Consider the following 26,755-nt stretch of genomic DNA (forward strand, 5'->3'; position numbering starts at 1 on the left):
ACTAAAGTTTGGATCTTATTCTCTCAACCCTTTACAAAGCCCTGTCATCATTAGGGAAATGCACCTTTGAAATGCACGAGAAATTACTGAATAAGAAAGCCTCAGGGTCTGGGAAACTGAGCGGGTTGCAAGACAACCTTGAAGTCACTCATTCCTTGGCTAATAATAACATTGCCTGTCAGACCTCACATGGAGGTCATGAGACCATCCCCCTGGCCCTTGGTAGGCTGTTACCCAAGAGAGGAGGAGACAGCGAGATCATCCAAGGCAGCCCCCAGACCTTTCTCTCCAGCCTTGGTCTCCTCTCCCACCTTGGTGAGGCTGAGAGTTGGCACTCATTTGGAGGCTGCTCTGGTCTGCTGTTCATCTCTTGTCGCTCCGTCAGTGACTTCTGACTTGTCCAGCTGCCCTGGAGAGCGACCAGCTCTTGAGAATAACCTCCCAGCTTTGTCCTTTGCTTTGGTGTGACCCACTCCACCAAGCTTGTGGTTATTTTTAGCAGGTGGCATCCTCCAGGAGAGTCAAGTGCATGTGGCTGTGTGTCCAGGACAGGTCCTATGGGGGCCACTGCTCCTAATCAGGGGAAGGAGGAGACTAAAGCCACCCTTAGAAACTGCCATGGACTCAGCACTGGCCCAGTAAGAGGTCTCTGAGGTTGTCTTTTCTATTCTGGGCTTGGGACCGGACCAGGCAGGCATGTGACTGAGGCCGTTGTCAGTGAGCTAGGGAGATGGGTCAGGTACTGTCTTAGGAAATGAGGCCCCTTGACACCCCAGTAGTGAATTTCCCGGAAAAACGGATTAACCCCCATTTCCCACCCATCTCTGCCTTTTTAGTTAAGTTGTTCAAGCCTTAGGGCTAACCACTACAAAGCATAGAACCTGAAACTGTTTTGTCCAATTGCTGGTGTCTTCTGCCTTTCATCAAAATACAAACACAGGAGGTGGCTAAGTGACTCCAGTAGGTTGTGTGTGTGTGTGTGTGTAACCCAGGGACTTTTGCAGGTTAGGCTCTACTCTGAGGCACATCAGCAGCCCACACACCCCATACCCCACTAGGAATCCTTTTCTGGGAGGAAGCCACTGAGGCGGAAGAGGGATGAAAAAGGAGTTTGACAAGTTTGCCTTGTTCCTCATACTTTTCTTTCCGCTCTCCCCCTTCCTTCTTCCCTCTAACTCGGCTGCCAACTCCAGCCCATCTATCTGTTTCTGATTAAGAAAGCTTCAAGCCATATAAGGCCCTCTGTGGCCTATGGTTTATGTTGGCTGGAGAACAAGGTTGTTGTTGCAAGGTCTGGCTCAAGGACTAGTGAGAGCTTTTGTGTGTGTGTGTGCGTGTGCCTGTGTGCACTGTACATGTGTGCACCTACCCCTAGGGGCTGGACCCACTTGAGGGGTAGTGCTAAGGACACTGGTCCAGCAATGGCTCTCTAAGCTAATGTGCAGTGTAGCCGCGGGGCTTCCTAGCAAGGGTGCTTGCTGAGATTTGGGGTAACAAATAAATCAGTTTACCCAGAAAACACACTGTTACGTTTCTAGCCAGGGGCATCATGATTCTGGACTAGAATCTGGAGGCAGTTTATGAAGTAAGAACAAAGTACCCTGACCCTGGAGAACGGTTGCCCCTCTGGAAGTACATTTCCTTATTTATTTATTTGCTTGCTTGCTTGCTTGCTTACTTTGTGAGTCCCGTGATTCCTTGAGTTTAGCTTCTGTGGGGCATGTGGAGCCTGCCATTCCTCTGGCTCTCTCTTGGCCTCTCCTTGCTGTCCCTTGAGCTAGCTAAGCTTGCTCCTGCCTGAGGACTTTGGCACATATTTTCTCTGCCTGGGACTTTCTCTCCCTCTGCACCACCTTCATCCTGGCATGGCGCCCTACTGTTCAGCTCTGAAGCTCTGGTGGCCCTTCTTTCAAGAGGCACATTCTCTCACCTTTCTGTGTAGAGCTTCCCATCCCGTAGACTCACCCTAGCCTTCTCCTGTCAGCTGGAGGGCCCACAAAAGACAAGGAAGCATTTCTTAGCCCTCCCATTACAAAGAAGCATTTCTTAGCCCTCCCATTACTTTTACGTGTATGGGGGATGTGCCAGGGTGCCTTAGGGCTGTGCTCTCAAGCAGACCAGAGGCAACAGGCATATTACATCAAGTTCTTCATTGTACTGTCTTATCTGAAAGTTGAGTCCCTTCCCTTCCTCCACCTTTGCTGCCTTGGTATTGATACCTTTATTAAATGATGGGTCCTGCTGCATTAGGGTGCGGAAACTGTTGCCATGATTCCCAAAAGCTCTATCAGTCAGCATGTTCTCTTTCTGATTTTTCACTGCTGTGTTAGTTTCAAGGTATCTGAAGCAAAAATGCAGTCAGTTATGAGAAAAGAGAGCATTGCAAGTTGGTGTGTGAGTGGACGCCACTGCATATTTATCTTGATTAGCAAGCAGGACATACTGGGTGGTAACAGAGCATCAATACTGCTTGTATGTAGCCTAAGCGTGAAGTTTCAGCTGGCCATAGTGGCATATGCATACAATCCCAATGCTTGGGAGGCTGAAGCAGGAAGGTTACAATTTAAAGGTTTAAAGTCAGCTTGAGCTACAGAGTGAGAACCTGTCTCAAAAACCAAGACCCTAGATCAACAGCAAAGTCAGACACAGCATTGCTTATGGAAAGAGTTTTTTTGTTGTTTATTTATTGTTCTGGGGGTTGAATCCAATGCCTTGGCAGATCGAGCTGACTTTTTGACTGTATACAAAGTTTGCAAGGACAGTCCTTTGCTGGGACTGTAACTGATTGGTACAGGGCTTTCCCAGAATGCGCCAGACAGACCCTGGATAATTTATTCCCAGTCAGTTCTTTGTCCTAGAGCACCTAGGAAGCTACCTGAGGCCTTCCCTTTCCTCCTTCTTTATTTCTCTATGTATTATTTTTAGTGTGCGTATGCGTGTGTGCACATGCGTGTGTGTGTGTGCACACATGCCTGTGTGAGAGTATCCAAGGAGCTGGACTCACAGGTGGTTGTGATCCACCTAGCCTAGGTGCTGGGACCTGAACTCAACTGCTTGAGCCGACTCTCCAGTCTTCCTAGCTGTCCTGCCGACTTTTATCTGTTTCTGGTCTGCTTGTTTGCTTGCTTTTTCTCTTCCTTTAGAGAATGCTGTCTGGTTTTCTGCTATGACAAAGTGAACGCTCTGTTCATTCCTATACCTTCTTTCTCTTTGTCTCAGTGTAGAAGTAGCATAATTTGATAGTTGCTATTCATAAACATTTTCTGAGGCAAAATTTGCAGTTTCTCATATTTTTTTTTCTTTTCATTGTGTAGCCCAGGCTTGTCAGGTGTTCACTATTCTGCTGCCTCAGACCCCAACCCCGCCCCAAGTCCTGGCATTACACATATGCACCCCCATGCCTCACCTTACCTGCTTTCTATACTTTTCTGCGTCTTTACTAGTTCCCCGCTTCTCCTGAGTCTCTGCCTTTATGGCAGGCTTTATTTCATAAGTTTGGAAGGCTTTTGTGATTAAGCACATCGGGTCCTCCTAAGAGTTCTGTGCTGCTCTGGGGATATAGCCCTTTCTTTTGGTTCTGCCTGTTCTTCCTCCTGGGAATTCTTTCCATCTGTTGTGTCCCTGGATGTGATACCTGCTCCTTCCTGGATATACCCCCATGTCTCGGTGGAACGCATCCTCTAGTACCTTACTGAGAAAGTGCGCACACAGGTGGGTGGCTCGCAAGAAGGACGCCGATGAGTGCAGGAGAGCAGGCCCCTTTGAAAGTGTGCAATGAGAGGATGTGACTGGATACAGGACTGTTCAGCAAGGACAGCTAAGCCAGGAGGTCCCTTCCACCGAGGTAACAACAGGCACCTTTTGGGAGTGGTGATGGAGAGGCGATCTGCAGTTGAGCACCCAGGTGGTGGTGAATGTGGCCGTTGAGTGCAACCCAGCTCTCCTTGGCTCCTCAGCACCCAGTCTAAAGTCCCCCTCATTCCCACACAAGGACACTAGAACATCCCTGCCCGAGGAAATGGCACTCTGTTTTCTTTTTTTTTCTTTTTTTTTTTCTTTTTTGGTTTTTTGAGACAGAGTTTCTCTGTGGTTTTGGAGCCTGTCCTGGCACTAGCTCTTGTAGACCAGGCTGGTCTCGAACTCACAGAGATCCGCCTGCCTCTGCCTCCCGAGTGCTGGGATTAAAGGTGTGTGCCACCACCGCCCGGCGGCACTCTGTTTTCTGCTTGTTCCTCCGACTATCAGATACTTCTGTCTTTTGGACTAGTCAGTGGCAGTGTGAACAGCTCCCTAGGGAAGAGGTCATGGGTTTTGACTTCCAGAAAGCTATGGGAAGTTCAGTTTCTCATTCATTTTTGCCCTTCACTGCCTGATACTTGGAGTTGCCAATAAATATTTATTGAATAAAAATTTTCCTCTTATGTCTTTGTGATTTCTTGGTTGCTGCCACTGCATTGGCTGTTGACCACACATCAGCATCTTTTGTTGTCTCTTGTGAAGACACACACGATCTTTTAGTTTTTATTTGCTGGTCTTGAGACAGGGTCTCTAACTGGTGATCCTCCTGTCTCAGCACTCTGGAGTGCTGGGATTATGATCTCTCAAGTATGCTTGTAGTCAGATCACTGCGCACACCTCCAGGGCAGGCCCATGTGGTACCTTCTGTGGTGAGGTGGGAACTCCATGTACCCAGGAATACATTCCTGCATCATCGCCCCTCAGAGCCTGACAGAATTCACTTGTAAGGCCAAGTGATAAGAAAGAATCTAAGACAGTTAGGATGGCCAGGTTTCAAAACCACACCTCTTCCCGAGGTAAAGAACTGGGGAGACCACTGTAGGAGGGCTGGAGTGTTTTCCCACATTACTGGAGAGGCCCAAGGCTGGGCCTGTCAGCAGAGAGAGGCAGGTGCTCTTTTTGTGTGGTGGTTCTCTTTATTACCAGGCTTTCTTTCTTTTACTTCTTGTGTGTGGTTGCTTTGCCTGCATCTGTGTATGCACACCACGTTCATACAGTGCCTTTGGGAGACAGAGGAGGAATCGGGTCCCCTGGAACTGGAGTCACACTGAGGGTTTTGAGCCACTGTGTGTGTGTGGGTACCGAGAATTGAACCCAGGACCTCTGCAAGAACAGCCAGTGCTCTCAACAGCTGAGCCACCACCTCTCCAGCCCTTGTTACCAGATTCTCTAAACCGGAAGTTAGTTAACTACTGATTGGGCTGGCAAGGAAGACACCGTGTCTAGAATAGGAGTTTTGGCTTCTAGCTCTTCTTACCTGAGCTGCTTGGTTCTAGACCTTAGTTTTCCTTTTGGCCAGAGGTTTCACCAAGCAGGTCTTCCTCTTAGATGTTTTGTTAAGCTTCTGTCCTACTGTGAAGCATTTGAAAAAGTATTCCTTGACGTCCTGATAGCTGGCCTACCTGTGCAAGGAATTAGAGCTACCCTAGGGTGCATCTGTCTGTCTCATCAGCCTGTCTGCCTGCCTGTTCTGGCTTGTTTGCTGTCCTGTCAGACTGTCACAATGGAGAGTTTAGGGCTAACCCTGGGCAGGCCAGCTAGCCCATTATGAGCTAATGTGGAATTTTGAGGTGCTCTCATGAGTCACAGCTTGCTTAGCCCCCCAGGGATGAAGGGAACACCAGCGCTGGGCTAAGACGGGCACCCCTGAGGCATGGCTCCATCGCTGTGATCCTGGGCCCCAGCCATGCTGCTGTGGGAGAGTGTCCCCAGTTCACCATCACCCCCACCTCAGTGGCAAAAGTGCACTCTGCCAGCAAGGTAGGTGCTGGCTTCACGACTTTGGTCCGGACCTCTTGTGTCCTGGGATTTTCTGGGAAAACCCTATGGTACGGTGCTGTCCTCTGGGCTGGGGCCACCAGCATGTAGATATTTAAATTAACTTTATGTAAGATTAGAAACTGAGTTCTTCAGTCCCATTTTGTCATATTTCAACTGTTCGGTAAGCTCAGTAACGTGTGGCACAGTGGCTGACTGCCAGTGTTGGACAGGCGTCACCACATGGGGCTTGCCCAACGTTACCTCTGGTGATCTGCCCCACTTTGACCAGGCTGCCGCTACCTTGACTGTAAAGGTCACAGGCCTCCTCACCAGCTCTTTAGGTCAGCTGCTAGGACACCTTCAGGCTCTGCCCATACTCTTAAAGGCATCAGAACCATGATAATGCCATTTCTCCCCCGTATCTATTGCAGCTCATAGAAATCCCGGCCTTAAAAAGAATTTACTTATTTTATGTGCCTGAGTCTTTTGCCTGCATATTTGTACAAATACTGCATGTGTGCCTGGGAGGCCAGAAGAGGACAGCAGAAACCCTGGAACTGGTGGTTATACAACTACTTATGTGTCCTGGGAACTGAACCTATATCCTCTGGGAGAGCAGTTAGTGCCTTTGACCATTGAGCCATCTCTTCAGCCTTAATCCTGGTCTTCAAAAAAGCTTTGGTGTACTCTGTCAATACTTGGGTACAGGTGTGTGCTCCAGTCTGGGACAGCCTTCTCCCCGGACCTGAGCTGCTTCCTGGCAGAAGAACTCCTCCTTATAAGCATCATGCACAGATCTTAATACGCAGGTAAGCAAGGGAACAGCTGGCCCGAGAGTTCAGAAGATGCTGCTGATGGAAACTAGAGGGTCTTTTCCTTTGTAGCCAGGCAGGGAACCCTGAGTGCATGTTCTTCCTCCCTTGACTCCTACCCCAGGGAACTTCCTTGCAAGCCAGCAGCATGCTGCTGCTTTCCATACAGGAAATAAAGGAGCGCCAGCTAGGCTCTCGGTTCTGATTGCCTGTTGGGGGAAAGATTCCTTGAAGGGAAGGCTCATTTAGGGAGAGCTGGCTGTGCTTTGCTCTGGAGACGGAGTGGTCAGGGCACACACTTTCCAGGGGGATGTCACTGGGATGGTGGGAGGAATGTTCGAGTTCCAATCAAGAGGGCGTGTGGACAGCTGTCCAGAACACAAAGTGGTGTGGATTTACCCTCTAGGGCCAAGCCTACACTGGACTTGGGCTCTTGGCTCCTAAGCTGTTGTTTTTATGATTGACTTTCCTGTCAGTTCCATGTAGTCCCTTTCCCCAGTAACTGCAGCCAAAACTGACTTAATCACTAGAGCCAACACCATTCTGTGCCATTCCCAGGGATTGTTTCCTTGTTTAGAAGGCTCTAGACTGTGGTTACAGGTTTGTGAGCTGGTTTGTGAGTGAGGCCATTGCTTCCCCAAAGGCCATTCTGAAAGCCACAGGTACTTGTGGAAAGAGAAGGGATCCTTTTAGAACTGGGAGTGAGCAGTTGAATGCAAACGCTGCAGGCTGTAGCACGTGCCTGCCTGCAGCTCTGTGTGACTGCTTGGCCACAAGCCAGCATGCATCTATTCCTGGGCAAATGGACCTGCTAAAAATAAGCAGGCAACAGTTTAATTCCAGCAGATTCAAAATAGCTGAGTGTCCTCCTCACCAGCCTAGGGCAGGTCTGTAAGCATCCTTGTGGGAGGCTTTCCCTGACTGCAGGCAGCCTGCCTCCTGTGGGGAGAAGCCTTGGCAGCTTCCAGTTGATTTGAGTGTAGAGTGTGGGGCCCTGGGCCCTGTTGTATTCAGTCCACTTATATCTCGGGAAGTCCAGGTTTAAAAGCCAAATGCCAGCTGGGTGGTGTTGGCGCACATCTTTAATCCCAGTCCTCGGGAGGCAGAGGCAGGCGGATCTCTCTGAGTTTAAGGTCTACAGAGTGAGTTCCAGGACAGCCAGGGATACACCGAGAGACCCTGTCTTAAAAAAACAAAAACAAACAAAAACCAAAACCCAAATGTTTGGGACAAAGAGCAGCTAACGGGCTTTGTTAGGGAAGGAAGGTAGTGGAAAGCCTTGTGAGGCTGAAGGTGTGTGTGTTTGTGTGTGCGCACGTGCGCGTGCACATTCCTATTTGGACAGTTGGGAGGTCGGTGCATCCTGTGAGAGACACACACACACACACGTACACGTCAACCCTTATATGTCAGACCATGTACATTGGGGATAGGGGAGTGTCCCTTTATAAATACCCAAAAAAGCTGTTTGACTGCCATGTGACTGGCTTGGGGTGAGGAAAAGAGAGGCTGTTTGTTTTCTTGGTTGTTAGGAAGTGGAGCTGGTGGAGGGGCATCAGTTGCCTTAGAGAGCCCCCTGTGGGTGCCTCCTGGTACCAGACTTGCTTAAAAGACAGCTAGGTTTGCCTTCAAGGCCTTTGGGTGTGTAGCTGCTGGTCCCAGGGGCTCCTTTCTCGGTGGACAATGGCTGCCGCCCCACCCACTGTCTTGGAAGCAGGGACAAAGAATCCCTGTTCTCTGTGAGGCTGTGGGGGAAATCCTTCACTCTCGGTCTTTGCCTGGAAACAGCCCTGGGGAGAGGGGCTTTGTCCTGAGCGCTCACCCCCTCAGCAGTGGGTCTCTGGGCTATGGAGCAATGGGCATTGTGGATCTCTTTTGGGTTCATTGTATTGGCTGGTCTCAGGTTAGCACAAGAGAGGGAGACTGGATGGGAAATGTCACCACAACTGCTTTCCTGGGTTGTCCTTTCAGCTGAAGTCCTACAACAGAGTTATCTGTACTGGGTAAGCTTGAGGCTTAGAGCTTCAGTCTCTGGGAGTGAGTCCAGCGGGAAGGGAGTCTTAAATAGGCTGTGGTGGTGCTAAGCTCAGAGCAGCAGGAAGGTGCTGGTCCTTGTCATTCTGTCTGAGCTAGGACTGGGGACAGCTGGGGAAGCGATGGAAGGGAGCCCTTGGCGTGGTGGGCCTTGGGTATAGTGTGGACCAGCCAGGCCCTCGACTAACACTGGATCGGAGGGCTTGCTGTTGGGCCGCTCTTTGTGGCATAGCTAGCTTCTTGGGTTTGAGGAGGTAAGAGTGGAGTGACCTGTAACAGAGAAGGTGGGACTGTGGGCTTCAGTTTAGTTTCAGAGGGGGCAGAGCCCCTCTCTACTGAACTGGAAGCCATTTCTGTCTTAGGTACCAAGCTGTCTTGGCTTTCTCTGCGTTAGAGGGGAGAGCTGCTCTCTGTTGGCATGGCTGTGGGTTTGTTCTCTTTTTGTCGACTCCATTCCACTGAGTCCTTTTCCTGAGGCCAGAGAACTCTAGAAATTCTGTAGGAGTTACAGACGTGAGTCCTGCTGGGAAGGATTGCCTATTAGCAAGAGGTCAGACATAGAAATGTAAGGCTCTGTTCAGACTCCAGGGCCGCTCCTGTCAGCACGCGCCTGCTGGGCACCGCCTTCCTGAGTCTGGGCTGTGTGCTCCTGCCTGCCAGGTACACCATTTCTCTCCTGAGCAGTCTCGTTACTCTTACTCCTTTGTATGAATGACACTGATGGTGGATCCAGGGAGTCTCTTCTTGCTGCTGTGTTTTTAGTGTGTGGAGGATGTTACAGATCAAAGGTTCTCAAGCTTGACTCAAGACCTGGGTTTAAAACCAAGCAAAACTGGTATTGACTCTTGGATCTCAGATTCTGATTTGAATTGGTTTGGGTGCCACCTTGGCCTCAGGCCCTAGAGAACTTCCCTGAATCTGGGTGTGGTGGCTCACACTTGTTAACCCAGTGATAATCATAGGAGTTGAAAGACTGAAACGGGAGAGTTGAAAGTCCAAGGCCAACCTGGGGTACCAATAAAACAAAGTAAAAACTTCCTAGAGAGGGAACTGGAGAGGTGGCTCAGTGGTTAAGAGCACTTTCTGCTTTTGAAGGGGCCTGAGCTTGGTTCCTAGCACCCACAGGTGTCTCACAACCACCCATGAGTCGATTGCCATGGAATCTGATGCCCTCTTCTGACCTCCAAGGACATCAGGCACACATACATACATATATTCAGGCACAACACTTGAAATACATAAAATAAATCTTTAAAAAGCTCTTTTGGTGATATGTGTGAATGGGAAAAAAAACAAAACAAAAGGAATAAAATAAAATAAAAAGAAATAAAAAGGAAAGGACATGACTGCTCCAAGGTTTGGTGGAGGAGAAAGTTTATTGTGGATAAAAGGGAGATTGTAGGTGGAGGCCATCTGGGAGTGGACATGACCAGGCTGAGCTGGGCCATGAGGGAGAGGGAAAGGGAGAAGGGGGAGGGGAACTCGTTGCAGCAGCCAGGAGGCCAAAGGTACAGGAGGGAAGGGTAACCAAAATGTCTGGATTATATGTAGGGAAGAGCCTCTGAGGGAAGGGCAGCTGGAGTGTTCAGGGTGGGGGTGGGGGATGCCAGCCCTGTCCTGTGACAGGTAGGCAGTGAGGGTTGGCTGGGAGAACCTGGTGGCCTTAGAAGTTGTAACAAATCTACTAAAAAGACCTTACTAGTAATGAGTTCACAGTTGGGTTATGCAAAATCAGTTTGCAGAAACTGCCTTTCTCCTCCACCTGAAGGCTTAGTCTGAGTCGGTTTTCCACACCCCAACCCCAGCTATGCTTTGGTTTTCTTCATTACAGTGTTTTCTGTCCATGCACAATTTCTGTAACACCAATACAGCCAATTAGTGACGGTTCTATGGTATATTTAGTAATCATTGCTCTGAAAAGGGCTAATTCCAACTTGTGTCAAACAATAACCTTGGTGGGTGTTCTGAAGGGCCTCTGCCTATGCACAGGTATATTCATTTTATGTTGTTTGTAGGGTATGCTTATAATGTGCCAGGCTATTACTGATGCTCTAAAACGGTAGTATGCATTTCTCCTTTTTTTTTTTTTGGCTCACACTGCACATCTTCCCTTATGGATCAGCTGGCAAGTAAGATGGAAGCTAGGTTCCCGTTCCTCAGCTGCATTAGCCGAGTTATCTAGCCACCCAGGTAGTGATAGGTTCCAAACGAGGATGGATGGGCAGGTTGAGGATGAAATGATACAGGATGGAGCTCTTTGAATCTGAAGCCACAATAGCATCATAGAAGTTACCTGTATGGCGGGGTGTTTGCAGGTCCCCTGAGCCCTGGCCACTGCCCAACCACTTTACAGTCTCCTTGCTTTGCCTTTCGAGGTTCATCTCAACAGCTGGAAGGGCTTTCTGGAATGACCTCTTTTCCCTGCACTTCATCATCCCCTTCATTTTGGGGTATCCATAGTGTGCCTAGAACTTTCCTGGGGATCTTGTTAAAGTACAAACGTGACTGAGTAGGGCTGGGCCTCTAGCAGGTTCTGGGGTGTGGGTAGCGGCTTTGATCTGTAGAACCACCCTTGAAGAAACGACAGTCCTAGAAAGGTGTTCTCAATCTCTGCTGAACATGAAAGCCAGTCAGGGAGTGCTGAGGCATTACACTGTCTCTCTCTGCAACTAAACACAAACCCATTTGCAGGTGAAATGTACTGGGTCAGCGCACAGTCCCCGTACCCACAGTTGTCAGCGCACAGTCCCCGTACCCACAGTTATTGTCAGCGCACAGTCCCCGTACCCACAGTTGTCAGCGCACAGTCCCCGTACCCACAGTTGTTGTCAGCGCACAGTCCCCGTACCCACAGTTGTTGTCAGCGCACAGTCCCCGTACCCACAGTTGTCAGCACACAGTCCCCGTACCCCAGTTGGTTGTGAGTGCACAGTCTCCATACCTGCGTTGGTTATCAGTGCAAAGTCCCCGTACCCCAGTTGGTTGTGAGTGCACAGTCTCCATACCTGCGTTGGTTATCAGTGCAAAGTCCCCGTACCCCAGTTGGTTGTCAGTGCACAGTTCCTGTACCCCCCAGTTGGTTGTCAGTGCACAGCCCCCATACCCCAGTTGGTTGTCAGTGCACAGTCCCCGTACCCCAGTTGGTTGTCAGTGCACAGCCCCCATACCCCAGTTGGTTGTCAGTGCACAGCCCCCATACCCCAGTTGGTTGTCAGCACACAGTCCCCGTACCCCCGATGGTTGTCAGTGCACAGTCCATGTACCCCCAGTTGGTTTTGTTTTGGTTTTTGAAACAGAATCTTACTATGTAGCCGTGACTGGTCTGGAACTCATTATGTAGACCAGGCTGGCCTTGAATCTGACAGCTGTTCCCAAGTGCTGGGATTCAAGGGGTGCACCGCTGCTGTGCCCAGCTTTCTATACTGCCTAACTGGCTTCTGTAACATCTCTTCTTATCCTCATTTTCCCTAGGCATAGATAGCTTCTTCACCTCGCCTCCAAGATGGCAATCCAGTTCCGTTCACTCTTCCCCTTGGCGTTGCCTGGAATGCTAGCACTCCTTGGCTGGTGGTGGTTTTTCTCTCGTAAAAAAGATCGACTCAGCCGCAGCGATGAGCAGATGGAGACACTGAAGGTCGGCCCTGCCATCAAGGACCGACTCCCCAGTGAAGAGGCTTGTACTAAAGTCTTGCCTGTGCCCCTCAGTGTTGCACAGCCTCCAGAACGGGAACAGCTCTCTGTGGGCAAGTCTTCTATAGAACCCCCAGCCTTGCCAAGGACACGTCAGGTTCGCCGAAGATCCGAGTCCTCAGGCTGCCTCCCCAGCAATGTAGACACCAGGTCGCAGTCACGCAGAGATGACAACTCAAAGGTGGAACTCTCCCTGATGGGGGATGAAGCCAAATCTGTTCCTCTTGGATGTCCCCTTCTCCCAAAGGAAGTGCCCTTCCCCTTGGAAGCAGTGGAAGGGTATAAGCAAGATTCTGCCTTGGGCAAAACACCTGGAAGGGGCTGGCTGGGCCAGTGTGCAGCCTCTGGAGAGAAAGCAAGAGAGACAGGCAGGGCAGAGGGGACTGGAGACGCTGTGTTGGGGGAAAGTGTACCAGAGGAAGTCCTGTTGTCCCAGGAATGCATCTCAGAAGCCAAGAAAAGTGAAGTTCCAAACCTGGCCCCCTGGGGAGGTGGAGGAGAAAAGGTGAGCAGTGGCCCCCCACAGGTGACTGAGCTTGCAAAGAAGGAAGAATGTGTTGTTGGGAAGTTGCCAGGTAGCTTTGCAGAGCCGGTTCACTCAGAACTGGTTAAAGACGAGGACGTGTTGGTACCCCAGGTCAGAGGTAGCAATACTTGGAACAGAGACCTGGCTAGCGAGCAGGTCAAAGAGGAGACCTTGCCTAAAAATGATGAGTTTGAGCAGGCTGCTTTCCAGATTATCTCCCAGGTGATCTTGGAAGCGACCAAAGAGATGCGGGCCACTACGATGGGCAAGACAATGGCACAAGTGCATCCAACCCCGGCCACTCAGCCTCAGGAGCTGGAGGAGAGCTCTGTCCCAGCCAGCCAGGAAACTGGCCTGGGACAAGACACCCCAGATCCTGCTTCCGGCACAGACGCCACTGCCAGCCCATTAGCAGAAGCCTTGCCACCAAAGACCTATGTGAGCTGTCTTAGCAGTCCTCTGTCAAGCCCCACCAAGGACCAGAAGCCAAAGAACTCTGCACATCACATCTCCCTGGCCCCCTGCCCAACACCAGTTCCCCTACGGAGACAGTCTCTGGATGGGGCAGGTTCCCCAGGAGGAGATGACACTTTTGTCACCTGTATGTCCAACAACAGGCAGGGTGTCCTTTCAGTGACCACCTCGGGGCCGTGCTCAGATTCTTTGAGTACTTCGGGGTTTGAAGACTCTTGCACAGAGACCAACTCAAGCCCCGGAGACAAAGCTGTCACCCCACCACTGCCAGATAGTACTGAGCCCTTCAGCAATGGGGTGCTGAAGGAGGAGTTCTCAGACTTGGGGACTGAGGATGGATGGACCATGGATGCAGACGCAGATCACTCAGGAGGTAGGAGGACCTCGGTGCTTTCTTGGTGAATCTGGGAGGGCTCCCATTATTTGCTAGGCAAAAGCTACTGGCCACCCTTCCCTTCTGCCACGTGGGCCACGAAGTGATGCTGCCCATCTCTATGTTATCCAGACACCTGCACAACTGGGCACCTCACGAGGTGGTAGGTACCCGAGAAGTCAGGAGACCATGAGGCCCCAAGGCATTGAGAGCTGTCCATGGGTTGTCTAGCCAGGGAAGCTCCCCCAACCTTTAGAAGGGACCAGGGCTGTTGGGTTCACCAGCCAGCCTTAGTGCCTCTTATTTAGACACCCACTCTTTGGTGGGCCTCTAAGGATGAGGACCCCTTAATGGTACCTCCCAAGCTCCAGGGATGGGTGAGCATCTCTTAATGGTTGACTTCCTTTACTCACGTGCTTGTTCCATGTCTCCACCTGCTCTCCTCCAGAAGCCCTCGCGGGGTAAGTTCCCCCAGGACAGCCACAGCTTTGAGCACTGGTGGGAGGCTCGCGCTGTCTTGGGGTGTTGCTGTGACCTCCTCCTGCAGAGCCTCAGCCATCCTTTTTCTGTGCATTTGCAGTTCCACCCCGGGAAAGAGGGCACTTTGGTAACGGAGGGTGCACTGGGTTTTTCGAGTGCTGACCCCAGCGTAGACAGTTCAGACCGCTAACATACAGGTCAGCAGCTCCTGACCCTGCTCTGCAGCTCCCCAGGGGTCCTCTGATTCTCTCCCAGTGACTTCCAAGCTGTTCATGGCTTGTTTGTTCCCAACCGTTCAGTTCCATCCAGAAAGCTTGGGAATTTTTCTCGGGTGTTTTACTGCTTTCATTAGAATCTGGGGGGGCACCACACTTTGGATTTTGTTACCCCAAGATGCTGTTGATTGATTGAGACCATGATGATTTTACATAGCTCTAAAAGAAAGCAAATTCTGCCCATTGTAACTGTGGGAGGCCAGATACTGTAAACTACACCCCAATGCTGGAGTGTTAAAATGCTTAGATAAAAAAATTTGCATCTTAAAATGTGCAAAAAGAAAGGTTTTTAAAAACATCTCGAGTAAAGGAGTTTATATTTTCCTGATGCCTGTTACTGTAATGAACTCCTCAGCCTTGTTCCTGCTCTGGACAGATTATAGAAGCTGTACAGAGAAGCCTTGAGGCTTCTGAGCATAGCAGGAGACCATAATCCATGGGTGGGAGGGTCAGGGTTTCCCATTGGTCATAGCCTGAGGATAGAGCACTGGTGTTCTCAGGTTAGCCTTAACCCTACTTTGTGCCCTTCCCCTGGGGCTGAAGCTCAGGGGGCCGGGAACAGGACTGCCTGGCCGAGGGAGCTGGAAACTGGTCAATGAATGCAGTCCGCTGAAGGCCTAGTATGGTTCTGAGTTACTCCTGGGAGCCATTGAACTGCAGGTATTGGCCAGTCCTGTTCTTTTGGCTAAAGGCCAAGGGCCTTGTGGCAGTAAAACCCCAACCAGCCTGTTTTGCTTCCAGAAGACTGGCCAAGTAGTTTTCTTGAGTGTGTAGGTGGGTGGGTGGGGTCCTTGCCTCAAGCCTAGTGTTGCGGGAGGTCCCTTTGGAGGTGACTCTTCTCTTTTTCACCTAGGGGTGGAGAGTTCCATTAGGCCTTAGTCTTTTATATCCAGGCGGTTACATGGCTTGCTTGGAAAAGTGTTAGTCCTGAGTTTGGGGAAACCCGGTGGAAAAAAGCCCAATTAGTCGGCTCTCAGGAGTGATCTGTTTTAGGCCATTAAGTTGGTATTTCTGCCAGAGCAGAGTCTCTTACCTTGCACTGTTGGTCCCTGGTGCTTCTTTGGTCTTTTCCTCTTCTGCAATGCTCCTTTTGTCATGTCCTGGGAAGAATTGAACAGCCAGAGTTGGTGTCAGAGTCACAGACCCTTTGCCGCGCTTACCAGGGGCTGTTTGAGCCACCTCATATCCAGAGTTTCACAAGCCAAGCCCAGCGGGGAAGGGAGGAAGCTCACCAGCCTTTGTCCACACCTGGCAGAGACCAGCGGGCCCTGATCAGGACTGCGAATGGGACCCTCCGTAGGCTATCACTATGACTGCCAACCTACCCCAGACCCCCCATTCCCATATCCCTAGCCTGGGCCTGAGGCCGGGACACTTGGAAATGGAGCAAGGCGGTCCTGACAAGAGGGTCAAGGCCTGCTCCTGGACCCGTGTGGATCTGTAGGTCATCTTGTTAGCTTCCCTCTCCGCTCCACCATGTATATGCCTCTCCCTGGGCACAGAGTGTGTCTCTTCCTAGCTTACTACGTGTGAGTCTGACCCAGCAGCTGTGGCTAGGCACGGCTGCCAAATAAGCCAGCAGGACTGTTAAGTGACAGGCTAAAATTAGGTGTGTGGGGACCCTAGGCCTCCTTTCATTGGGTTTTACTGAGCTTTCTAGTCTGTGAGCTGCCAAGCTTGCAGAAGGAAGGTGTGCAGGGCTCCCCAGTATTGGGGATTTGGGAAGCTGTGATAGTTAGGGCTGAGCTGGAGTCTCTGTGTGTGTGTATGTATATATGCCGTTTCCTCCCAGCAGGTTCTGACGGGAACAGCATGGATTCAGTGGACAGCTGCTGTGGGCTTACAAATCCTGACAGCCTCCAGAATGCCCAGGCCAGCTCCAACCCTAAGAAGGTGGACCTCATCATCTGGGAGATAGAGGTGCCAAAGGTAAGGGTGGTCACATTCCTTTAGGCCGGATCCTGTGGGAGGTCAAAGTTCCCTTAATGCCAGGTTTAAAGAAGGTCTGTGAATTTGACGAGCCAGGCTGGGAAGCTGCAGGCAGACCATCTGACATTGGTTCTAGCTCGCTCGCATGCTTTGCTAGTCCTCCAGGCTCCTGTGTGGGCTGCACTCAGACTGCTCCCAGCTCTGCACTGTGAAGTGTACCGATAACGGAGGAGAGCTTAAACTGCTGTAGAGAAAGGAATGCCCAGAAGCAAAGGCAGGCCAGCTCTGGCCCGCCTGGCGGCAGCTGGAAACACACTCATTCCTTCTCACTTCACACTCTGGTTGTTAAAACCAAGATTGTGGTGTTTTAATTAATACTTCCAAATGGTTAACCATTTTGATTTTCCCGTGCTAGTTTTTACATTGCTTTAACTGCATTATTCATTGTATGAGCATTGTTGTTTCCCCAGTCCCCAGTGGTTTCTAGCCCCTTGCTCTTAGAACTTAACAACGAATTAGTGTTTATCGCTGGGACTCAGAATTGGCAGACTGCTTACTCCCAAGGCACTTGGCTCCGTGCTGAGCTGGAGACCTGGTTCACTCTGAACTTTGGGTCAAGACTCCTATGCTAACCCCAGGCTGTTGGCTCCCGTGGTAATTTTTCTTCCCCAGTGACCTTATTAGCAATCCTGCCCTCAGTGGTCACAGAGGGCATGGTAAGGCAGGCTCTGGGTGAAGGGACCATGTCCCTTGCTACCCTCCAGGACTGGGGTCGTTTAGAATAGTTGCGGAGCTTGTCTTACGTCGTGCTTAAGTGTGATGTCTTCTGTTTGCCTTGAACTCTAGTGCACTAGGCCCTCGGACATGCTGTCCCTCCACAGTGGGATAGGAGCCTGAATGTTCTTAGGCTTCCATTGTCCCACCTGTTTCTTTGTCTGTGGCCACTAGAGGGGCAGGGATGTGAGGAATTAGAGTTGACACTTTTAGCAGTGAAGCTTTGAGTGAGTGTGTGTGTGTGTGTGTGTGTGTGTGTGTGTGTGTGTGTGTGCATACATGTGTGAGGAGGAGGGGTGCTGTTTCTTTAATGTTCTGCATCTTGACCACATGGCTGTGATGAGACGCCGAGTCCCAGGCCTGACTGCCCACTTGGACTGCTCAGCAGCTGTGTCGTCTTGGGTGGGCTCCGAGCGTGTCCCGGCTTATTTCTCTTCATGTGTAAAATGATCATGTTGTCTGTTCTGTAGGTTCTATGGTTGAACCTAAGTGCTTAGAACAGTTCTGAGAAGTAAATAGGAGCTTGACTTTACACAAAACAAGCCTAGGTCTTTGGGTAGCGAGGAGCTGGGTTCCTGTTTTCCTCACCTCTCTCCCTCTCTCCCTGGAAGCACTTAGTCGGTCGACTGATTGGCAAGCAGGGTCGGTACGTGAGTTTTCTGAAGCAGACATCTGGTGCCAAGATCTACATCTCCACCCTGCCTTACACCCAGAACATCCAGATCTGCCACATAGAAGGTCAGTGCTGTGTCTCTCCTGTACTTAGCTCCGCGTCCAGGTTGCACTTGTCCATTTGGAGTTTTAGCCTCTGAACAGAAACCGTAGGTTTCTAGGTAGAGTGCACACTGGGGACCCCTTCAGGCTCTTTCAGTTCAAGTGCTTGCTTGCAGGAGACATGTCCCTCTGCACCATCTCTCTGTCTGGCCAGGATGAGGATGGGTGCCCAATGGTATGGCCAGGGTTCTGGGGCACAGCATGTGTCACCCAGATTTCCCTCACAGAGCTCAGGTACCTTCTGGCCAAAGCCATTCATGCCTTTCCCATCTGCCAGCTTCTTTTTGTGTTCAAAGCATGGGTCAGATTGGCAAAGGTCAGAGGTGAGTGGATTTAAATAATTTTATTCCTAAAGCAGAGCCAACTGTTTGGCACCTTAGAAACCCTTGCACATTAGAATCCTATGGCGTGGCATGTGGGTAGCTTTGTGCTTGCTGTCACTTGGCTCTTACAGTGGCTGTGTGTCTTGTCTCTTGCCCTTAGGCTCTCAGCACCATGTAGACAAAGCTCTGAACTTGATTGGGAAGAAGTTTAAGGAACTGAACCTCACCAATATCTACGCGCCACCACTGCCTTCGCTGGCACTGCCTTCCCTGCCGATGACGTCTTGGGTGAGCATGTTCGCCAGGATCCTACTTTTCTTGTCCCTTCCCCTAAACTTACCCAGTTGAGAGACTGTTAGCACCTGGGTCAAACAGGCCCATGGGTGTGTTCCTGCTCAGCCCTGCCCTCTACTCAGCTCTGTTGCCAGCCGGCATGTTCTCTGAAGAGATACTGACAAGAAACCAGGGCCGTTTGACCCCACACTGGGAGGACTATATTTTCCTGCCTCTTGGTCATACTTTCTTTTTTCTAGGCATTTGCCTAAAGAAGTCTGAGCTAGGAGACTGGATGTGGTCTCCTAAAAAGCTGAGGCTGTGCCTACAGTCACTGCCTATTACCAGAGGCCCTGGGTAGGATCTGCCAGGAAAGATTTTGCTGAGACTTAGATGGGTCCTTACGTCTCTCTAGTCAGCTAGGCTAAGTATGAGTGGCCCTGGTGCGGGATTCCCTCCTCTTCATCTCTCCAGGGACTGCCTAGACTGTAGTTGGTCAATGCAGAGTCCCCAACCTGGAAGCCCTAGAATTTAGAGAAGCTATTGTCTCCCAAGCAGTGAGCAGGTGTGCCTCAGGCCTTCGGTGGGGAGCCTTGTTGGGAGTAGATGCTCAGAGTTCTCTTGCCACAGACTATTATTGCATTCCACAGCTGGGCTGAGCAGGCTGCTTCAGGAAAATTGCCCCTTTGGGTTTTGTCTAGGACAGAGGTGTTTGAGCTGTCTTCCCCCACCAGAGACCCTTGTGCAGTGGGGGGTTGTGTGGGGTAGTGTTCCTTTCTTTCACTGTGGGCATTCATGAGTGGGCTGGCCCCACTCCATGATTTACTCCTGAATCGGAGGTTTCCCAGGCACCTTGTCTTCTTAAATAATGGAGTGACTAGTATATGTGGTTTCCTCCCCTCCTATTCTGCTTGCTCTCTGGGACTGGGAAGGAGACTCCAGGTGCTGTGAAGTCTGCAGGGCTGGGAGGACCCACAGAAGTCAAAGGAAGCTCTTGGGGCCACCAGGCAGGAAGGTGCAATTCAAACCCTCCTGTGTGCAGAGCCCTGCTCCACTACCTTAGCTTAGCATTGGGGAAAATGGTGCCGGAGCACAAGCCAATCAGAGAGCACCGGGGCCTCTGCTAGGACCTTTCACAGGCGGCCTTAGAGCTGAGCCCACCTACAGACCCCACCCAAAGAGAAGAGATGAGGGGACATCTGTGGGGGTTGAGGAGAGCATGATTTAGGGGCCAGGTAGAAGGAGTAAATAGGACGCCAGCTCTGCAGACCTTAGCAGCGGGCCTGTACTTTCTAGAGTCTGCTGCAGGTCTCCAGGGGCCTGAGGCTGCCTACCCGGTGTTCTCAGGCATGTCCTGAGCAAACTGCTCACTCCCATGCTTGCCTTCCTTGAGTCTTACATCAAAAGAACTAAGGTGGGAGGGAGCGCAGGCATGCTCCAGGGTTTGGACCCCTGCCCAGCCTGTGTGAGGATACAGCACTACACATACAGTTAGTTTGGACTAGGGAGTCCCCCTGTCTGATCCTGAGGGGAGGCTGCCTCCATTGGCAGGTCTTGGTATTACAGCACAACAGCCACCAGAGCTCTGCTCTCTGCGTGCCGGGGCTGTGTCAGCCCTCAGACTGGCCCTGGGTCCTCGGGGTATATCCCAAACAGGAGAGGAACTGATACAGTGTTGGCTGCTTCTTCCTCCTCCAGCTCATGCTGCCTGATGGTGTCACTGTGGAAGTCATCGTGGTCAACCAGGTCAATGCCGGGCACCTGTTTGTACAGCAGCACACACACCCCACCTTCCACGCGCTGCGCAGCCTGGACCAGCAGATGTACCTCTGTTACTCTCAGCCTGGCATCCCCACCTTGCCCACCCCAGTGGAAAGTAAGTGCTGCCGAGACAATCAAGGAGAGTCCTGGGTTCTGGTCAGGCCAAGACATGTAGAACAGGTGGGTTGCCCATTCCACACTTGGTCTGGACTAGGAAAAGACTGTTTGGGACTTCTTCAAATGACAACATCCCTGAGTTGTTGCTTTGTCATGGAATTGTGCTGGGTTGAGTTTTCTAGCTAGGAGCATTTCCACTGATGACCAAAGCAGTAGGATTGGAGTGACATTTTTCTCGTGGGCTCAGATCGTAGCCCCAACACTTTGTCTTCTTTTTAATTTTTTTAAAATTACATTTTTTCATTTTATTTGTGAGTATTTTGCCTGCATATATGTATGCGTACCACACGTATACTTGGTGACCATGAAGATCAGAAGAGGGCTTCAGGTCCCCTATAACTGTAGTTAGGGATGGTTGTGAACCACCATGTGGGTACTAGGAGTCAAACCCAGGTCATCTGTAAGAGCAGCCAGCACTCCTAACCATGGAGCCATGTCTTCAGTCAGGGCTCTGTGTCTTCTAAGTGGGGTGATACCAAGTGGTACCCAGGCTCGCCACCAGGAGTAGAATGATAATGCAGTCCATATCACATAGAGCACTTGGCATGTATTTGTCACCTGTGCAGTGGGTTGTTGTTGCCATGTGGCAGGTTAGGAAACCATCTCTGAAACGAAGGGACTTGATCAGACAACGCCTGAGCAGGGCCTGGGATGTAACTGGTACCTTTGTTGCTTTTATCACTGGGGAGGGAACTAAATGTCAGCATTCCTCTTGGTCTCTTTGTGGGCTTTGAGACATGAGGAACATTTTGAAGTTATCTGTTGCGGTTTTGTTTGTCCCCTTTTGGAAGAATGAGGTTTTCGTTTTCATCAGGTTCTCCAATGCCTTAGTGAGAAGTGCAGATCAAGCTGAAGTCTAAGGGTGACTGCACCGGGGCTTCGCTGTCTGTCAGGACCAGGCACAGTCGGCTACTGGAGCTTCTAGGGGTGTTTCTGTGACCTTTATACCATGGCTGCCCAGCTTGATGGCTGCCTGGAGACACTCTGTACTTCCTGCGGCTGAGGCTAGATGCTGGGAGCTAGAGACAGACCTAGGATGGATGCCCTTCTGGTCAGGCTCTCCATCAGAGATGCTGTGGACTGGAGCAGACTGGACCCTAGGTGCTGGACCACCGAGCTCTGCTGCACTTGGCAGTTCTTGATTCTCTTGGGGACTTTCCTTAGGCACAGGGGCTGGGGAGGTAACTCAGTAAAGTGCTTTCCAGGATGAGTTTCATTTATTTAAAAACAAAAAAAAAGGTGTGTGTGTGTGTGTGTGAGAGAGAGAGAGAGAGAGAGAGAGGAGAGAGAGGGGAGAGAGGGGAGAGAGCGCCAGCACAGGAGGCAGGGATAGGCAGAATCCTAGGGTTCACCCTGCCAGCCATCATTTAAAAGACAAAAACAAAGGAACAAAAAGACACAGTCCGGAAGGGTGGCAGCTAAGCTGTCCTTGCCCTCCACATGTGTGCACAGACACACAAAGGCCAGTCCTCACCCCGTTGGCTTGACTAGGTCATGTGCTAGTTTCAGGCTGCGGTAGATTTCAGAGTCATGGACCTAGGCGGAAGGCCTTTCAGGATTTGGTAGCTTTGGGAATATACTAAGCAGGATTTCCCATGTTCTGGGTTTTCCCTCGTTTGTCTTCGGCTCTGGGAGAGGCTTTATGGAGGACGCGTACTGTCCCTGCCCAACTGCCCATGGAAATGCATGCCTCTGCCCATGTGGGAAGGTGGGGAGCCATGACCAGGGTAGCCCTCACAGCCCTGCCCAGGCCAGTTGTGTTCCACACGCTTGTCCTCCCGCCCTGCAGTAACTGTTATCTGCGCTGCCCCTGGTGCGGACGGGGCCTGGTGGCGAGCCCAAGTAGTGGCCTCCTATGAGGAGACCAATGAGGTGGAGATTCGCTACGTGGACTATGGTGGATATAAGAGGGTGAAAGTCGACGTGCTCCGGCAAATTAGGTGAGTGGGATTCCTCGGCTAGTCACCAGTCACCCTGCATGGCATGGGGCGCATGGCTCAGTTCTGCCCAGCTTCAGGTGGGGCTGGAGTCTCCCTCCTGCTGCCAGCTTTGTGTTAACGGAGTCAGGTGTAGAGAAGCACGATGACCTGCCCCAGCTCCACGTAACTAGAGGCTGGTCTGTGGGAGAAGCCCCAGGTGCCAGGCATCAGACGTGAGAGACTGTGACTTTGGTAAAGGAAGGGTCTCCGAGTCAGGCTTGCCGCAGTTTCCCGCCTGCATTCGGGGGTGCACGTCATCCTGGCTCGTAGGCTGCTGTGCTGAGTGGAAGGTAAATTCCAGTACTGGTGGTCCGTGTTGAACCCTCCCTTCCTTGCCTTTCCAGGTCTGACTTTGTGACCCTGCCATTCCAAGGAGCAGAAGTCCTTCTGGACTGTGTGGTTCCACTGTCAGGTAACAGGCGGGGCCCCCAGCTGCGGGTTGGGCATTGGTGGGCACCGGGCTTTCTTGGAGTCTCCTTCCTTCTCATCTGGAGCCTGTGTAAATATGGTTGGTGCCAGGTCTGGACTGGGGCCCAGGATCTTGGATTTCAAGCAAGTCCCCAGGCCATGCCAATACTGCTGTGGCCCTTCATCCGGGGTCTGCTGCTTTGCATTTTACCCAGTGCCAGCTTGAGGCTCCAGGGAGGTACTTTAGAGCGTGGTCTGGGCAGGAGGTCAGCACGCTGCTTGGCATGATCACCGCTCCTTAGGGCATGGTGGGGACTGTGCTGACCTGTGTGTCTGAGACTGGAAGCAGTGCTGGAGGACGAGTGCGAAGAGTGCTCCATCCCTTAGCCCGACTGTCCTCTGGTGTGCGGGGTTAGTGCTCCCATCCCTTAGCCCGACTGTCCTCTGGTGTGCGGGGCTAGTGCTCCCATCCCGTAGCCCGACTGTCCTCTGGTGTGCGGGGTTAGTGCTCCCATCCCTTAGCCCAACTGTCCTCTAGCGTGAGGGACTGGTGCTCCATCCCTTAGCCCAACTGTCTTCTGGCGTGAGGAGCTAGTGCTCCCATCCCGTAGCCCGACTGTCCTCTGGCGTGAAGGGCTGGTGCTCCATCCCTTAGCCCCACTGTCCTCTGGCGTGAGGGGCTGGTGCTTGTCTTTCAGGGTAGCTGTGAGTCACATGCGTACTGATGTAGAAAGTGGTAGATCACAGCTTCTCTGGCTGTTGGTAACGGTCTTTAATCCATCCCCTGTCTCCCAGGCAGGCCCTTCAGATCCTGTTTTCTAGAGAGCAGTTTCAGTGCTCTAGACATACCGCAGTAGAACCAGGCATGGTGCTCCACACTGGCCATGTTAGTGCTCAGGAGGCCAGCCTAAGCTACATATACAGCAAGAGTCTGTCTTACAACAAAAGGGAAACAGAAGCATTACAGCCAGCCGAAGTCCTGTCAGAACACTGGCAGGCTGTGTTTCGTCCCCTCCTTTCTCGCCTGCCTTTCTCTCCGTCCTATCCACCTAAGCAATCTGGCCAGACCCACCGAGATAGGCCTTCTTTTATCGCCAGGTTCTTCCACACCGTGCAAGCTCTTGTCTCCACCTTGTCACTTCCTGCCTGGGCCATGTTCTTGTATGTCACTTTTGTACTCCAGCCCAGTAGAAGGCACCTCGGCATCCTGCCTATTAGAAGGTGGCCGCCCATAACCTGGCCAGCTGCTTAGATTGGAGTGCCGCCTGTGCCCCGGTAGGAGCCGGTTGGCCTTTGAGGATCAGCCTTGGCCTGTAAAGTGGACGGACGTACCCTCCTGTCTTCTGGGGCATTGCTGGTTTGGTGGAGGTGCACACACTTGTTTGCATAGCTGGCCCCCAGATAAGTGGGAGTGAAGCCTGCTTGCTTTGAAGGCAGCCTTTCTGTCTGCGCTATGCATGCAGCTGGGGGATGCATGCAGCTGGGGCTTCTCTGTTCGCCCACCTGCGTCAGAGAGGCATTGGCTCTGCCAGCAAGGTGGTTCTCCTAGACACAGTCCTGAAGTCTGCAGCATCTGGAGTAGCCTGCAGGTGACAAGATTGTTTTGCCCCAGTGAGTATCTGAACACTCCTTTCTCTCTTTCTTCTCTTCAAGATGACGACCACTTTTCACCCGAGGCAGACGCAGCCATGAGTGAGATGACAGGCAACACAGCACTGCTGGCGCAGGTGTGTGGTTGGGGCAGGAGGCTGGCAGACCAGCCAGGCGCTCAGTGGAGGCTCCTACCTAGTGCGGCCAAGTGTCCAGGTTTCTTGAGATCTGACATTTAAATTCCTTCTGTCCTATGGCCATGAGCCTGGAGTGACTGCAAGCTTGAAGCACATAAGCCAGGCCTGGCACACTCCTATGACCCGAGCACTCCAGGCTGAAGCAGGGGGATTTAGAGTTTGAGGCCTGCCTGGGTTACATAGTAGAACTTGCCTCAGGTCTTAAAAGCTTGCACGGTGTAGCCTAAGCTGTTTTCTATCCCGTGCCCCTCCAGGTGACACGCTACAGTACGACTGGCCTTCCTCTGATTCGGCTGTGGAGTGTGGTTGGAGATGAAGTGAGTCTGCCCCTTTCCACCCAGTTTGCTGTCGGCAGCAGTGGCTAGCTGGGAACTTGTTCTGGCATTGTGGACCAGTGGCACAGGGGACACTGGGTTCCATGGTTGGGTGTAGTGATGTTAGTGGCATGTAGCTGATGGAAGCTAGAAGTGCTGTTGAACCTGTCACTTTTGGGACGGCCCCTTCCAACACAAAGTACCCTTAGTGCCAAGCTGGGGGGATCTGTTCTAGACCCCCGTACCTTTGTCCATTGCTCCTACTGTCAAGGCTCAGGGTTCTTGAAGCTGTTAGAATCCTGTGCCAGAGTAGCAACAGCGTGTAAGAAAGAACCCTGCTGTAGTTACGCCCTGGGTCTGCACCTGTCCCTGGCTGATGACTGGGGACTTGGGTAGGGGAACCCTCACTGTCTTGAGACCTAGCCCCAAGGTGCCGTGCGGAACTCTATAAAACTCTGTTTTCCAGGTGGTGTTGATAAACCGGTCGCTGGTGGAGCGAGGCCTTGCACAGTGGGTGGACAGCTACTATGCCAACCTTTGACCTCGGCCCCCTGAGCTACTTCAGTCTTTTTTGCACTGTTTAGATTGGGCTTGGCACTCAGGACAGAGATTTAACATCAGAGTAACAAACATGGTTCTCTGGAGTCTTCTTTCCCCCATTTTATAGTCCTGCGGAAGCGTAAAACCTTAGGATGGGGTTCACCAGCCAGCTGGCTTAGCCCGGCTGGAGGCTGTTTGAAGGAAGGTCTCTTAACCAGCTTGTCCTGCTCCTCTTCCCTCCCCTCTCCCCTCCCAAATCCCACACACTGCAGCAGGCAGGCCAAGGCGGGTGTGGGGCTGGCTGAGAGGGTCTGTTTCAGAGTCTTTATTCAGGGAATGAGACTTGGACCGACTGGTAGGATCCCTCTATAGCTCACATGGATGAATTGACGGCGTTTAGCCAGTTTTTATATACTTCCTCCAGGTCTCTAAGGAGCTCAGACTTTTTTAAACAAAGATGTAAATATGGAGCAATCGTCACACCTGACCCCAATGAGTGGGGAGAGGGGAAGCTATTATCTTGCCAAGTCTGGTTGTAATTTGTAATCATTTTCTATTTGTGCAAACTCTGTAAATATATGTTTAAAAATGTAACATTTTGTACAAGACACACTGGAGAACAAAGGGAACTCAAAATTCGTCCACATTCTTCACCCGGAAATAGAAGTCCATCCCACAGAGTGGGACTGCTGCCCCTGCTGCTCCAACCGGGGGCTCCTACTGCCCCTGCTGCTCCAGCGGTGGGGGGGGGGCTCCTGCTGCCCCTGCTGCTCCAGCCGGGGGCTTCTGCAGCTGCCTGTGCACAGACAGGATGCTGTATGGGGAGATTGCCATTTGGGGATTTTTTTTTTCTGTACACATTTATTTAAAAAAAAAAACTCATGAATTACCTTGCAGTGGTGTGTTTGACTCTTTTATAGGCTGTCTTTAGCATTGTGCAATTTAAGAATAACTTAAGTATCTTGGACTTACATAAATCTTGAATTGTATAAACTACAACCTTGAGTCTATTTTTCTTCAGTGGTGGCAAAGATTTGGGGTTGGGGACTGAGGAGGATGATTGTGGTCTACAGAGGGTCCAGTTGTCGCTCTCCAAGGACCATGGTAAAAGGACCCAGCTCTTCCCCTTCATTTTACACCACCAGGTGGTGGCCAAGCTTCCTCTGGCTTCTGCATCCAGAAAGCACAGGGTCTGGTGTAGGGAGAGGACATGGAAGGTGGCAGATAGAGAGGCACAAGCCTTCACAGTCCTGGTGACACCAGAGTGCTTCCAT

The 26,755-nt window shown here is 51.4% G+C and overlaps 1 protein-coding gene across 2 annotated transcripts in view; it reads left to right on the forward strand.

The window, feature by feature from the left end:
- The window catches only part of Akap1 (A-kinase anchoring protein 1), a 32,181-nt gene extending 5,701 nt beyond the window's left edge, over positions 1 to 26,480 (forward strand). Inside the window, exons 2-11 of one of the 2 annotated variants that reach the window (XM_075991143.1) lie at positions 12,096 to 13,687; positions 16,238 to 16,371; positions 17,757 to 17,883; positions 18,403 to 18,530; positions 20,214 to 20,391; positions 22,243 to 22,393; positions 22,777 to 22,844; positions 24,494 to 24,567; positions 24,882 to 24,944; positions 25,408 to 26,480. In XM_075991143.1, coding sequence (XP_075847258.1) covers positions 12,127 to 13,687; positions 16,238 to 16,371; positions 17,757 to 17,883; positions 18,403 to 18,530; positions 20,214 to 20,391; positions 22,243 to 22,393; positions 22,777 to 22,844; positions 24,494 to 24,567; positions 24,882 to 24,944; positions 25,408 to 25,482 — 2,559 coding nt within the window. In that variant the 5' untranslated portion in view covers positions 12,096 to 12,126 and the 3' untranslated portion in view covers positions 25,483 to 26,480. Of the gene's footprint in view, positions 1 to 12,095; positions 13,688 to 16,234; positions 16,372 to 17,756; positions 17,884 to 18,402; positions 18,531 to 20,213; positions 20,392 to 22,242; positions 22,394 to 22,776; positions 22,845 to 24,493; positions 24,568 to 24,881; positions 24,945 to 25,407 lie in introns of both variants that reach the window. The other variant, XM_075991142.1, reaches the window with a different exon arrangement.
- The last annotated feature ends 275 nt before the right edge of the window (positions 26,481 to 26,755 follow it).

The sequence above is a fragment of the Microtus pennsylvanicus genome, chromosome 11, assembly GCF_037038515.1.
Source record: "Microtus pennsylvanicus isolate mMicPen1 chromosome 11, mMicPen1.hap1, whole genome shotgun sequence".
Lineage (NCBI taxonomy): Eukaryota > Metazoa > Chordata > Mammalia > Rodentia > Cricetidae > Microtus > Microtus pennsylvanicus.